At 38.8% G+C, this 15433-nt stretch overlaps 2 protein-coding genes across 2 annotated transcripts in view; both read right to left on the reverse strand.

Moving 5' to 3' along the window:
- LOC140152991 (tenascin-X-like) overlaps positions 1 to 15433 on the reverse strand; it is a 124850-nt gene that overhangs the window by 33187 nt on the left and 76230 nt on the right. Inside the window, exons 11-20 of the mRNA XM_072175564.1 lie at positions 14994 to 15305; positions 13984 to 14397; positions 13114 to 13182; positions 11664 to 11984; positions 10802 to 11092; positions 3292 to 3594; positions 2376 to 2651; positions 1605 to 1949; positions 836 to 1117; positions 422 to 706 (exon numbers count right to left, since the gene is read on the reverse strand). Coding sequence (XP_072031665.1) covers positions 422 to 706; positions 836 to 1117; positions 1605 to 1949; positions 2376 to 2651; positions 3292 to 3594; positions 10802 to 11092; positions 11664 to 11984; positions 13114 to 13182; positions 13984 to 14397; positions 14994 to 15305 — 2898 coding nt within the window. The remainder of the gene's footprint in view (positions 1 to 421; positions 707 to 835; positions 1118 to 1604; positions 1950 to 2375; positions 2652 to 3291; positions 3595 to 10801; positions 11093 to 11663; positions 11985 to 13113; positions 13183 to 13983; positions 14398 to 14993; positions 15306 to 15433) is intronic.
- On the reverse strand, positions 3836 to 7381 carry LOC140168484 (pikachurin-like). Its single transcript, XM_072191889.1, has 3 exons — positions 6784 to 7381; positions 4929 to 5212; positions 3836 to 3892 (listed from the first exon to the last, which is right to left on the reverse strand). Exons 1-3 carry the CDS (start codon positions 7175 to 7177, stop codon positions 3836 to 3838), a joined length of 735 nt encoding a protein of 244 aa, XP_072047990.1. The 5' UTR covers positions 7178 to 7381.

Genomic DNA, 15433 nt, shown 5'->3' on the forward strand with positions numbered 1-15433 from the left:
ATCGAGGGGGCACGTTTTTGGCAATTTTCAATCGGATATGTTGACAATTTTCACTTTCCCATCACCTGACCAGTATTACTAAATAGTATACCGCTAATTAAATATAAAGAAAGTTACATCAAATATGTATATAAATGAAAGCGGTTAATAAGGTAGATGGATTTATAGCAACAATAACACTAGATACTGGTCAATCGTCCATGTATCTCCACGATGAAGGGTACACACATGGTTATCTGAAATTAAACGGTCACCACTGAACTCGTCCTTTATACGGTTATGGCACTGTTATGCTTTCAACTGACCGCTACTTTGTATTGAAGCCTTAGCTACATAATATACCTTGGTATCTTAAAATTATTAACTATAAAGAGTCTTAAAACATGATGAGGTATTTGTTTATGTTGACATCAATACCTACCTATTGCGTTTGTCCTAACATATTGGGTCTGACTAGCCTGTCCTCGTCCGGCCTGATTGTACGGATACACTTTAATTGCGTACTCTGAGTCAGGATCTAAGTTGGAGATTGTATACTCAGTTTCTTGAAGATCAAAGTAAAGGGGGTCCCCAGTCTGTGTGTTAACGGCTTCTACAGTGTAATAGTATACTTGGTCCGTACTTCCGGCTTCCCATGCGATGGTGATTGAATCAGAGGTTGCCTCGATAACCTCTGGTGTTGTTGGTGCGGGTGGTGGCTCTGGTCCTGCAGTGAGAGAAAGCATCATTGAAACATTTAAGAAAAATTCATGTTTTTTCACTCATGTTGCTGTCCATACCCCCATGTGTCTTTGTTTCCCCGTTCTGGCCCTTAAAGTAAAATACGATTTCTTACCAGTTGAAGTTTCAAGAGTAATCTGAGCCGTTTCACTGTATGCGCTGTTTCCATCTCTATTCTCTGCCGCTACATTGAAAGCATACGTTGCTCCTTGTTTCAGATCGGCTACTTCATAGCTGGTAATTGGTGAGTACCCATACCCCTCATCTGCTGGGTCGTTTACGTTGCTCCAACGAATGTAGTAACGGTCAACTACGCTGTTGTCCCCTGGTAGCCACTGAAGAGATACGGTCGTGTCCGATAGTGGTTGCACTTGCAGGCTGTATGGTGCAGCAGGTACTGTATACAAAACATTGAAACCCCTTGTAATATCTATAATAAGTAGAATTTTTGGTTTTGTGATGGTGTTGGGGGTAGGCCTATCGGTTATTACATCTTGCGTATGTATATTCAACAATATATTATATAACCTACTTGCAGGGGAAAGAAGAATTACGCATCGCACACTAGCACAATTAAACATTTTCAGCATTTCAGTATCGAGAACATTTTTGGACATAATATACCATTCGTATAATTGCCAATTTCCTGGCGTTGATGGGGTAAACATCGCTATCACGCCAATTTGACCTCACTTTCGTTTACTTATAATCTCACACTACCTTTTTGACCTCGCCTTCGTTATTTTATAAGACGTGATATTGATGTAACAACGATGCTCACCCCATCAACGCCAGGAAAGTGCCCATGATACTAGGAATGGTCTCTATAAATATAATGTGAAAACGGTCTTCTGGCTTATAAACCGATTGACTTGTTTACTTACTTCGAGAAGGTGGTTGAGTTGGTGGTTGAGTTGGTGGTTGAGTTGGTTGTTGAGTTGGTGGAATAACGATATCCCCTGCTCGCACTGTAATTATATCACTAGGGCTACCAGCTCCTTGGCTATTCAACCCAAACACTCTTATCACATATTCGCTTCCTCTTTCAAGGTTATCCAAAGTGAATTGGGTATCATAGACCTCCACAGCATCTGCTTTTTGTGTGCCAGTGTTCATGTACTGCACGAGATAGTAGACAGTGTCAGGGCTTCCCGCTTCCCAAGCAAATGTGATGGCGTTGTCGGTGACTTCAGTGGCTCGGAGACCAGATGGTGGAAGTGGAATTCCCTCTGTAGTAAGTAATGAAGAAGAATAAGAAATGTTGTAAAGGAATTGTGGGAATAGGACAAAACGTATCATGCTTGGTGTTTAAGTACGCTGAAAAAGCAATAAAAGTGTTCAGAATATTAGAAAAGTCATTTGTAGCGTGTTTAGTTTTCTCGATTTTACTTGTATTAAAGTACGCAATGGTACCTAAAGGTATCTATTATCTTATTATCGTAGCTTGTTAAAATTAATTGGTTTCATCTGAAAATGAAAATTGATTCTTGGGCTGAGTGGTAGATTTCTTTTCGCCAGTGTAAACTTTCTGCCCAACCAGTAACCATAGCTGTTGATTTTGAACCCTTGTCATGCTAGGCATATAGTGTTTGAACCTATATTGCAGATTGCAGTATTACAGATCATAGACTATGATTACAGATATTATAACTTACCTTCAGCTGTTCGTGCTACAACTGCACTGCTAAGTTCTCCAGGTCCAGCATCATTGGATGCACGAACTCGGAAAGCATATTCAGAATTGGGTTGAAGACCGTCGATTGTAGCCGAATTAGTGTTAACAGGGACACGTATCACAATGGCGTCATCAGGAAAAGGAAGGTTATATTCTACAATATATGATGTGGCACGATCGCTTGGGGCCCACTGGAGCCTTACAGAAGATGGCCTGAGTACTTCACTTAGGACCTCAGTTGGTGGTTGGGGTACATCTGAAGAAAAGAATTTTGGATGACAAAATGATGATTAATATAGCGGTTAAGTACGAAGCCTCGATCATTTTGGGCTGCTCATCGATTGCTATATACAGCCTTGAAATGCAGACCTTAATTTTACAACAGAAAGCAACAATGCCTTATAGGACAAGTAGCCCAAGGTAAATCTTTATTTATTTATTTATTTAAATCGTATTTGAAATACTATCGAGTATTAACAAGAAGAGTCTTTAAAAAAGACACAGTTCGCGGATCAGGTGTATAGTAATTTGAATTACTATACACATACGAAATTCAGGAGTAGCAATTCTAGTCTCTTGAGTACTCTCCCCTCTTCCAGCCCGATTCACGGGATACACCCTGAACACATAGTCCGTGAAAGGTTCCAGTCTCTCGACAGTATACGTTGTACTATCATAGATGTCTACAAAGTGCATAACCCCTGTGTCCGTACGGAATTTGAACAAAAAGAGTCCCTTGATTCAAAACACACAATATTAATATTATTATTTATCGTGCCCGGGCTTCGTACACTTCCGTGCATGATTGCAGACGGTTATAATTAGCTATGATTGTGATTCTGTTGCATTCTTGTAGTATTATGTCATTTTGCTTTATTTAATTATTATAAGCTTACCAACAGATGGAGTAGGAGTCCTCACTGACACCGTATCAGAGGCTGGACCATCTCCAACTGAGTTGAAGGCAACAACCCGGAAGTTATACAGTGTATCTGGGTCAAGATTTGTTAGTCTCACTTGCGGTTCAGGTGTTGTAGTAACCAGCCAATCCTCAACAGCTGCTGGCGGTGGACTTGGTGTATAGTATACGGTATATCCACGAATGACACCAAAAGGTACAGCTGGAGGCTGCCATTCTAGTTGGATATCACTGGAGCTGATGGGAGTTGCTGTAAGGCCTTCTGGTGGTGATCCAGGAGCTGAAATAATTAGGTGAGATTTTGTTAGATACAAAATTAAGTACCGTATTATGATGTATTAACGAACAGGGACGAAACATAACATGCTAATTTGTATTTGTGATAAATAAAATACAAGTGGCATGAACACTTGAAGTCAACAATCTTTATTTGATATGTAATGGATTGTTGTCTTCTGTTTCCTCTATTTTGCAATGCATTGGCACTGATTTTCGTATCCGCGCAAAGGATCACCGAATTGTCAGTATATCTGCAGGTATAATACACCCAGTTGCGTCAAATTGGTCAAAGAGTGTGTCTGTTATAAAAAATAAAAAAACATACAATGTTATAAGTGGATACTGGGTTCGTCTACCGAAAACCGAAAGTGACCATAGACTCTGAAGACAGTGTGACCGAAATTCCTTCTCACAATTCAATATGCGTATGGATTACTCTCCGAGATGTATGCGTCTTATATGACAAAGGAGATGGTTTAACTTCCGAACTGTATCGATTGTTATGCAATACGCCTTATAACCTGGGAAGAAATTTCGGTCAAACTGACTTCCGGTAGAGAACCCAGGATCCAAATATTGGTGTAACTATTTTATTATGTAGTTTTCATCACACGTAGTTCGTGTTTTACAACAATCGCACCTTCACTGATTGGTGATAGGATTGTGTTTTTATGGGATGCTGGCTATTGAGTACAGCATTCCATGCTGACGGGGGATATTCTCATATGTTTCTAAAATGGGTTGTGTACAAACTCCAATGTTTATTGTATGTATACACAGATTGGCTTGTTAGGTACGTTACACAGCAGCAGATAGGTGTATCCCATCATGCTCTGCAGTACCACAGTAGAACTGCACATGTCATAGATAGTGTACACAAAATCCCTCACTTAAACTTTCAATTACTCACTTATATCAGGGGAGTTAAGACCTTTGTTTGAAAAAAATATGATCTCCAAAGTATTGTGAAAGTATCCATAGCGCTCAATATCTAAGCCGCTCTTACTTATGTTTTGTATGCATTTGCTATGGAGCAAGCAGATGCATGATGGGATACACCCTTCAGCTGCTGTGGGTACGTTAGGGAAAACAATATTTGCGACAATCATGACAATTCGATTTGGGACAAACAATATTACAAGTAAATAACTAAAACACTTCTACATTACTACATTGTATACATTATATCCCTATTAGCTGAGCATTGCATTAGATCTAAAATATTACTATCTACACATTTCAAGACAATTACTTCTAATACTACAGTATAATTACGGTACACACATTTTAATTATCACTATGAATTATACTATAATATTGCACACAATGACATACGAAATTCAGTAGTAGCAATTCTAGTCTCTTGACTACTCTCCCTCTTCCAGCCCGATTCACGGGGTACACTCTGAACACATAGTCCGTGAAAGGTTCCAGTCTCTCGACAGTATATGTTGTACTATCATAGACGTCTACAGACTGCATGACCCCCGTGTCCGTACGGAAGTATTCCACGGTGTAATAATCCACGAAGTCTGGAGATCCTGGCTGCCATCCTAGCGACACTGATGTCGCGGTTACTGCATCTATTCGTGGCTGAGAGGGTGAGGGCAGCAAATCACCTGTTATTGGTTACATAGTTAGGAAAGGTTAGTTTCTTAAATTACAAATATTATATTATAACATATAAAATACTATAATGTCTACATTATAAGCCCTCGTCTTAAATGGAAGAGAAGAAAAGAATGGAAAGTACCAAAGGAGAGGAGAGGAGAGGAGAGGAGAGGAGGAGAGGAGAGAGAGGAGAAGAGAGGAGAGGAGAGGAGAGGAGAGGAGAGGAGAGAAGAGAAGAGAAGAGAAGAGAAGAGAAGAGAAGAGAAGAGAAGAGAAGAGAAGAGAAGAGAAGAGAAGAGAAGAGAAGAGAAGAGAAGGGAAGAGAAGAGAAGAGAAGGGAAGGGAAGGGAAGGGAAGGGAAGGGAAGGAAGGGAAGGGAAGGGAAGGAGAGGGAGAGGAGAGGGAGAGGAGAGAGAGGAGAGGAGAGGAGAGGAGAGGAGAGGAGAGGAGAGGAGAGGAGAGGAGAGGAGAGGAGAGAAGAGAAGAGGATGGGTGAGGAGGGAAGAGGTGAGGGGGGGAGAGGAGAGGAGAAGTAATGAGAGGAGAGGTGAGGAGAGAAGAGGAGAAGTGTGGGTGGAGTGGAGTGGACCCGATAACGATGTTTTATTCCACCATAGACATTTGCATCACAAGTTACCAACTGCAAACACATTATACAGGTTAGTGCTTTATTTTATATTCTCATGCATTTTAAGTAGCTTTTTTCAAACAAGTTTGGAAAGAACAAAAGTAAAACATTTCATTATAGCCCTACAGCTGATAGGCATCCGGCAAGTAAAGCAAGAACAAAAACGAGAGCGAATATTACTTGAAAGCCAGTCCTTATGATATTACATAATCATACGGCACTAGAGCAAGGTAAAGCAAAGTAACATTAAAGTAAACCTTATCATCTAGGACCTGTTCCAATTGGTTTCAATTTTGACTTATACGTGTTTGCTTTTCAAAGTAATATAATTCGCTTCTGAAAGATATTTCCGAACTTTCTAAAGCACATCATATAGAGCTATTATATATCATAGTTTTGTCAGAATTTCGGTTTTGATTGCACCATTTTTAAATTCCAACTACCAATGTTGTCACAATCAACTCGCGAATGTACCCATGAATGGATGATTTTGCAAGTCACAATAGAAATGTCGATTATTTCTGCTGGTTATATTAGAATGGAAGTACTGAGTTGGACATTTTGGCAGTGATAAGTGAAAAAAGTTAAATCATAACTATAATATATAGACCCACACGATGTAGCTTATAGCAGCCTATAGAGGTGAGAAAATCTTTCTTTAGCGAACTATATTAGTTTGAAACGCTAAAGTGCCATGTTTTTATTCGACATTCCTGAAAAAATAAAATTATTGTATTTTATTTGACCGAGAAAGCAAAAGGGTGTATTCTGAATTATGCTGATTTCAACATGTATCGATCGACTTTTAGCACGACTATGCATAACAATAGAGGATGGGCACTGGCGTACTGAGTGAACAGTTTCTAATGAGCGTAATATAAAAAGTTTATTTCTAAGTATAAGGCTATGGGGACTTTTCCCTTTGATCGGGATTAGACCGACCGCTCTTACCGCCGTTGAGTCCAATCTCTCCAGGCGGTCTTAGTGGACGAACTCTATTCGATGCTGTGCGTATTTGATGCACCTGTGAAGTGGGACCTTCTCCATTAGAGTAATATGCTGATACTGTTACATAGTAGACTGTGTCAGGCTCCAAACTGCTGACAATAACACCAGGACGAGGTCCCTTCGGCTCTACCAACACTCGATCCCATTCTGTAGGCTGTAGATTATGATCTTCTGTGTAGTAAACTACGTAAGCAGTCAGGGCAGGGTGATGCACTGGTTGCCATTCCAGCATAATGGAGTGGGAACTTAATGTGTTGATTCGGATATCACGTGGTATTGCAGTTGGTATGGAGACTAAGAATGAAAGCAGGTTATCATCAAATAATGTTGGAGTCATAATGCGGGAAATCCATCCATAAAAAACCTGTGCATAAGTGCTGCATTCTCGGACGTGGTGCTCGTCTAGCTAGGGATCCATCAGTGTGCCACTCGGTTTACTACTCGGTTTGCAAATGAATGTACTCTACTCATCTTATATTAGTAGTGTGCAATAAATAACAGGAATTAACTCATGATGCATGCAAGGTATTGTTTCATGCGTAGAAGTGCAGCAATGGGCACTGCTTGGTACCATCACAGCCAGATTCCTGCTGTTAACTCCGTAGATCTCAGTTCAACATCATATCCCTGGTTGCAGAGACGTACTGACCGCAATGTTATCTTCCTTTGGCTCGGTTTTAGGCCACAAGTGTCCACATTTCAGCATTAAAATTGAAAATTGTCGTGCATTTATTAGCGAGACAATTTGTTTAATTTAGGACGGTCTCCTTCAAGAAACACGAATGGAAACCACGTTGTGGTACACACACGCACCTCTACACGCAAGTGAGGAATCTGGCTGTGCATATGCAATTTACTATGGATCACATAAGTCAGGATTTTCAGCCTGGATTTTAAGGTTATTGGCAATTGTAATTAAAATATTAAAATATTATTCTTAAAGGCACATTCACTGATTTTGTTGGAGTGGTGGAATGAAATCTGTTAATGCTACGTATGCTACAATGCATAAAAGAACAGCCTAGTTACAACTACAAAATTACAATTGTGATCCCAGTGTCTTGAAAGGCACTATGATGTTGTTTTTTTTTCAACTTTTAAAATGTGTCAAGTTAATGTTTTAGTACTTCAGTGGCCAGGATACGTGCTGGAGATCTACGATCGCATAAGAGAGGCGAAGTCTCTTCCCCTTCTGCGTGCCGATAACCAAAGTAGGTCAACCACCTTATTGCCAAGACCGTTGATCAGCCAATCATCGTAATTGTTTATTGTTTATCACTTTAATGTTTACGCTCGCTGGACGCACAACCCAGACCACGGAGGTAATGACAAATCTACTCTTTGTAGGTTCTTGTCAAAAATGTCAACACAAAATCTCTGAATGTCCCTTTAAACAGTAAAACATATTGTGATATGACATGTCTGATACCAGATTGTTAAAAACATGTTAACAATTCCATTTGTGCTGTTGTCAAATTGCAATCTCTAATAATTATTCAATCAATGTAAACACAAAAGAATTAATTTGTTATAAATTAGTAGTGCAATTAGCAGTCATGTGAGATACTTGGACATCAAATTCATCTACATAGTCTATAAATTACAATATTGGATGGGTACTAGCAAATACATGTTTTCATTACAGATTCAAACTGATACGCTGGCGACTTACCCAAAACGTTTTCGACATCATTCGCAAAAGGTTATAAAAGGTTGTCAGAAAACGTTTAAATGTCGGGTTATATAAAGGGTACATTAATGGTATAAAACGTTTTCATAACATTAAATAACATTTGTTGGTAATTTACTGCACAGCAAACAGTTTTACAGAAAACATTTAAATGTCGGGTTTATACAAAGGGTATAACGTTTTAATAATATTCCTAAAACATTTGTGAAAACTTGGTACAAATCATTGTAATCAGAATGCTATTTTAAATAAAAAAAAATATTTTGCAAAAAATGTTTGCCCAAAATATTTACAATAACGTTTTTAAAATGTTTTCACGACCTTTATATAACCCGACATTTAAATGTTATTAAAACGTTTTGTAAAAAACATTTTAAGAACATTTCTGTGTTTGCTGGGTGCAAATATTTTAACATAATGTTATTTAAGTGTTGACAAAATATTTGGTCAAAAATGTTTGCAAAAATAGTTTACAATGACATTTCGAAAACATTTTAAAAATATTGTTGTAGTGTGTTTTCATACAAAACGTTTTAAAACGATTTCATAACCTTTATATAACCCGACATTTTAATGTTATTAAAACGTTTTTACCAAAATCCAAAATATAACTTATTTAAAACGTTTTAAAAACGTTTTTGTGTTTGCTGGGTTAGCTTCTCCTCTCCTTGTGCTCCTGACTGTAATGTCGTTAGAAGCTGATGAAAATGTTTGGAAAGAGGTATTTCCCTCTATGTTCATGGTGATAAGTGATAAAAAAACAATGTATAGGGTCCACAACTTATAAGTCCCCCCCCCCCCAAATACTTTTAAAAATAAATCAAAAAATATTTGACGAAATGAAAACGTGTTTATGTGTAGCCTTATTTGTTTCACACATGTCCATTGCGTTCAGTCACTGGTTCATAATTTATGTAAAAAAGAGACCGTTTTAAACAGTGTTAAAAGTTGCATCTGAGTCCATTATAGTCAACTCTCAAACAATACAGTCAGCCAGGCCTATTCGTGTGTTTGTCACAGAAAACCTGACTGCTATGGACTCAGGTGCAACTTTTAAAACGGCCTCTTTTCTTACACAATTAACCATTGTGACTGAACGCAATGATGTGTGACGTTATAAATTGGTCCACAGGGGTAAAACAAATAGGGCTATACATATCTTTTTACACTTATTTTACATTTCGTAAATATTTTTCGACTTATTTTTAAAAGTATTCGGGAACTTATCAGTTGTGCACCCTATATAGGAGAGAAGAAGTCTGATGAAAAGCTCCGTAGCAGTTTAAAACTATGACGACAGTATGTCATTAAAATATGAAATTAATCACCTAAAACATAAAAGTATACACCAGGGCATATGCCCAGCAAACAAAAAACGTTTTCGATTTTTACGTTTACGGTATGTAACCTGTTTAAAACGTTTTTAAAACATTTTGGTGTTTGCTGGGTTCAACAAAGGCCAAAAAATACACTTATATATTTGGCACTCATGCATAACTCGCGTTACTAAAAACCTAGTTATAATCAATTCTAATATTACTAACCTAACAATGTTTCTGATGTTCAAATATACCAAGTATTGGAATTGTATAAGCCAAAATGTTCATTTTATGAGTGACACACGCGATAAGTACCCGGGGGCACTCACAAAAAATGGGTGACGGGGATGTGCGGCCACATTGACCCCCATTTTTAACTACCTCACACCCAATGACCCCCTTTTTTTGTTTTCCTGTCACCAAATGACCCCTTTTTTCAATATATTTAGGAAATTTCTGATAATCTCTCATTAAATGACCACATTTTTCATGATTTGTATTCAAATTTTTCAAAAATTTTCAAATTGTTTAAAATATTGATAAATTATTGGAAATTTTGTATCAACTTTTATATCTGGACCCAAATTTTTTCCCAGTCTCACTAAATGACACTTTTTGGTCGGATTTTCTCCAGTCTCACGGAAAGACCCCTTTTGGGAGCTTTCTCACTGAAAGGCCCCCTTTTACGGTGTCTAGGCTGTCACCGAAAGACCCATAGTTTCGAACTGCTGTCCGTACATCCCCGTCACTTCCAAAGTTGAGTGCCCCCCCCCCCTCTCGGATAAATATACTACCTCTGCCGCGCACATATTATGTATAATTGACCTGTGTCGTTACAGAAAGTCTGGCATTTAAGTCACTAAAAACTCCGATAACACAAAAATTGCCTAAATAGAACATTTGGGTAGAATGGTAGATAATCCATAAAAATTTCAGTGCAACATGAACTTACCTTCTTCACCGCTCGTCGTTACGAAAGTTTCCCTGCTTGGTCCACTTGATCCCTGGTCATTTTGCCCGCTCACACGGAAAGCATACTCTGTATTAGGCTTTAGGTTTCCAACTGTATATTGCGTCTCTTCTATGCCTGGTATCTCTTTGAAATCAGGTAGTAGGTATGATTCTTGATATTCCAAGTTGTATGAACGGATGTCCGGTGCAGGAGCAAAAATGAGTGTGACTGAGGAAGCAGTGACTTCTCGGACAATGGGAGCCTCTGGTGTGTCAGGTACACTAGGTTGATCTGTTACCAAGGGAACAAATGGTTTTGAAACGTTATTCTGCGGTTTGTTATGGCTTGCAGATTATGATATCTAGTCAAATTAAACCACAATCATGTCAAAATTGACATACTAGTCGGGTCATATTTGACATGAATTCTATTCAAATTTGACTTGAAATCATATATTACTAGGATCTAGTCAAATTCAAAGCGATTGCCTTTAAGAGATTTAACCTTTTCCTGGTTCATAGCATGCTGTTAACCATTAGCAAAGCATTAATCAAATTATTTTGGTTAGAGTTATCGTGGTTATTATTAATTTTTGCAGGTTTAGCTTATTCTCATCGTATTTAGGCATGTTGGACGCTAAGAGCGTTTGCCTTTCTTCATTGGTCCTAGAGACACGTTTTAGCATTAAAACTTGAACAAATTTTCGTTCAGAGAAGGCTGATTGATTTTTTAATGTGGATACAGTTTACACCTTTGTTTTCGTGATGTAAAGTGTTCTATTACGCAACATATAGGTTATTTACCAAAAGACAAAAGATAAGATCTGCTAATATTAATAATGTTAATTATTATACGTAATTACCACCAGCAGAGGTTCGGGCTACCGCCAGAAACGACGCCGGTCCCTGTCCAGCTTCGTTGACTGTAGTAGAGCTCAAGTAATACGTGGTATCGGGAAAAAGATTGCTTATAACGCCTGTAATTTCAGATTGGCCAGTTTCTGGAAAGAACATCTGTCCCCAGTCGCCGAACAACCGACTTGGATCGTCGGTATAGTAAACATTGTAGCCGGTAATGATCCCGCTTGTTTCGGGTCTTGTAAATGATACTTGCAATGCAGGAGCGTCGCCATTGGCTGGAGGTAAGGCTTCTGCCCTCAGGTTTTGTGGGTATACATCCGGTACTGCCACATTGAACGAAATAAAATGAAGCATTTACCATGGCATCATGACTCAAATCATAATTAGATTCAATCGATGATCATTGATGATTGCACAACGTTAATGGCAGATTAATGGAATGAAGGAATTGTTTTTAGATATTAACTGTTAAGGATTGGTTGGGGGTGTGAGAGACAGGGTATTAAACTGTAAAAACATAATCATAAAACTAACAATTACATGCCAAGAACTAATGCGACGAAGATATTCTATCATCTGAGGTTTTCGTGAAATCGATGCACCCGTATATCCTCTTGTAGTATGACGGCACCTGGAATTTTTAACGCATTGACATTTGACAACAGCGCGGTGCAACTTTTTCATGTCTTTGTTGTGTTCCGGATTTCACTTCAATTGGTAATACCATCCCTGGTAAGACAAGTAATCCGCTACATGTTAAAGAGAGCTGATGAAATGTTATTTTTCACAATGAATCCTCATAATATTAAACTTCTTCTTCTCCAGTCCTCGGACCTGATGGTGGATGATGTGTTGTTGATATGGTAGTGGTGGTGGTTGTGGCAGTGGTAATGATGATGATGATGGTGGTAGTAGTAGCAGAAATAGTAGTAGTAGAAGTAGTAGTACTAAAGTAGTAGTACTATAGTAGTAGAAGTAGTAAAGGTCAGTAGTATGCACTAAATCTAGCTTGAAGTATGAAATAACTTCCCCCACGTTTATGCGCCATGTGGGTAGATGCTGTGATCTACCGTAAATCGCAATATCTTTATATATACTTCGTACTTCAAGCCGGATGGAGTCCAAGAGTAGTGTACTTTGACCAGAACCAAAAATGGCGGGAATTATAATGCGCTGTTACCACTCGTGTAAAGGAAGTTTACCTTTTTGCAACACATTTCCTATTTGCCATGTTTAGGACATTGTACTGTTGTTCACAATTCTAAATGATCAATACGTTATAAGTAACACATAATATTAGTGGTATGCGCAGTGTCCCTCCTGTTGGCTCTGATCAAAGCGATATAGAACTAAGTAGCTCCAGCAGCTTTATGACCGAGCCTCTTCGTCAATTAATTCGTCGGAGGTTTGTCAAAGCGACGGAGTCAATGCCAACAAAATTGACGAACTTACTTGTTGTAGGTGATGGGGAAGTTACTTCACCACCTCCCAAGCCCAAGAAGAAAAACAGTACATTGTGTACTTTGTGAGATAATGAAGGTGAAAAATATGAAAACAACAGATGAAGACGCAAGAATACACACAATTGCACACAATTATTATATAGACTATTAACCGGCCGAAAGATGGTCAGGTATCGGATATTTTGCAGTTACAGCACTAAACAGCTATTTTTTGGTGTATAAAAATCCTTTATAAAAGATAATCAAATATAATGTATTTCAATATACAGGGTAACCAAAAACAAAAAACTCCACCGTCTTAATTTGTTATAACCTTTGTCGTTGATGTGGTATAAAATTTGCTGTAGCCTCAAATGGAAAGTTTCATTCGGTAACACAAATTTAGTTTTCATTTTTGTTATTTTCTAAACGCTAGATATTGACCGTTGAGTCAAGACAAATAAAAATGCGGGATCGTCTTAAACTAACTAGTTAAACAAAAGACAGGCCGTGTGACTGACTCTTACGCTAAATACTGAATGCTTTATGCAAAACATGTTATAAGAATTGTAACGTATCATCAGTCTATATTGTAATGGTCCTACATTTTCTGAACAACCAGTGAATTCCTGATTATTCATCCTAATTCTTACTGTTCTAATTCATATACATTGAAAATCAACCAAATTGAAATAAAGTGCCAAGCAAGAGCAACGTTAATGCCATATTGGGATGCGATTTGGATGCGTGTCCAAATAAATTAGGTTGGATTTGGATTGGGTCTCTCCTAGAAATTAGCTCGATACGGTTTTCAGGTATATAGATCATGATTAAAGTGTTATTTGACAAACTATCATCGGGACTATCATGCATCGCTTACCACTTGCTGCCGTCCTCACGGTAATCTCCGTTCCTTCTACCAGATTGTTATTTTGGTCGTAGTAAGACACTCTAAATGTGTAATCGGTGTAAGGTTCCAGATTCTCTACCAAAAGCTCATTGCCTCTTGTTTGAGAAACATATTGGTAAGGTCCTCCCCCAGTTTTCTGCTCGATCAGATACGACTGTGCTCCTGGCACTGTTGACCACCGAAGAAGAACTGAATCCGCATCTACCCTACCACCATTTGCATCTCCAGTGCCTCCAGTGCCACCATTTCCTCCTGTAGGGGGGCTAGTCACACCTGGTGGACTGGTAGGTCCGGCGGTAGTAGCATTTGGGGCTGATGTTGTGAAGAGCCTTGCCGTTGTTGCTGGTGGTGGTGTTGGAGGAGCATCTGTTGCTGGACCAGGACCTGAAGGGGAAAGTTTTGGGCAGAGAAACCTTGTGATATGCAACATTAAGAAGCAGAAAATCATAGGATATGCAATGCCAGGGTTGCACCTAAAACACTCCCTACAATGCTAGCCAAAATGTGTTGGGACACTTTTGGAAAACGTTATTTGTAACATAATGAAATGGACGTTTCTTTGGTGTCAAGCCTATACATTTTCCTGGCACCCCAATCCTCCCCCTTCCCCACCAATCAATGTTGGATGCGGGGTTGGATGGCACTAGATGCGCGTAACCAAAAAGGTAGGATTCAACATTAACCGGGGTGGGGGCTTATTTACATAACCCATTCACCGGAACTACAAATTTAGATCCCCGTGTCATTTGGATAGTAATTCATACATGTTACCCGTTTGAAAGAGCTATCAAATATGATCTTAAAACTCGTCCTTATTACAATGTTCACTCCCTGTGTTTACACCAGAGTGGCAGACGAGGTGATAAAAGAACAGCGGTTTAAATGTGCATGGAATCAGAAAACATTGTGTATTATATTTGAATGTTTGAAACTCGATACGCCAAGCTGTTGAAGTTTAATATTTAAACGTTATTACTTACCTGCACCTCCATCACCGGCAGTCACTGTTATTGAACGGAATACTTGACCGTGGGGGTTATAAGCATGGCAAGTGTAAGAATCTGTTTCTTGGAAATCCCTGATCGCCAGATAGCTGTACCCAGTACCAGGCTCGCTTTGATGCAGGACATTGCCTCTATTAAGCCATCTGATGTCTGGAATAGGATCACCACTAGCTGAACACAAGATGAATTTGCTGCCGCCTCTTTCCACCACAGTATTTTGTGGTTCGAAGGTAAACTCTGGGGGTGTACCAGTGTTGCCTCCTGGTGAACCTGTACTGCCACCTTGTCCTGTGAAGAAAATATAAAGACAATAGCAGTAAATTAAACATATTTCCATGAATTTAAATATGTCTTGTTATTAAGCTTACTTAATTTTACGAAATCGAACAAGAAGGTTCTTGTCACATCATTAACAG

The sequence above is a fragment of the Amphiura filiformis genome, chromosome 1, assembly GCF_039555335.1.
Source record: "Amphiura filiformis chromosome 1, Afil_fr2py, whole genome shotgun sequence".
NCBI classification, from domain to species: domain Eukaryota; kingdom Metazoa; phylum Echinodermata; class Ophiuroidea; order Amphilepidida; family Amphiuridae; genus Amphiura; species Amphiura filiformis.

Excerpts from the sequence above, each read along its gene's own strand:
- LOC140168484 (XM_072191889.1), bottom strand. The coding sequence starts at position 7,177 with ATGACTCCAACATTATTTGATGATAACCTGCTTTCATTCTTAGTCTCC. Across the intron at positions 5,213-6,783 it reads AGAGATTGGACTCAACGGCG|GTGATTTGCTGCCCTCACCC; the intron begins GTAAGAGCGGTC and ends AACCAATAACAG. Across the intron at positions 3,893-4,928 it reads AATTGCTACTACTGAATTTC|ACACACTCTTTGACCAATTT; the intron begins GTATGTCATTGT and ends TTTTTATAACAG.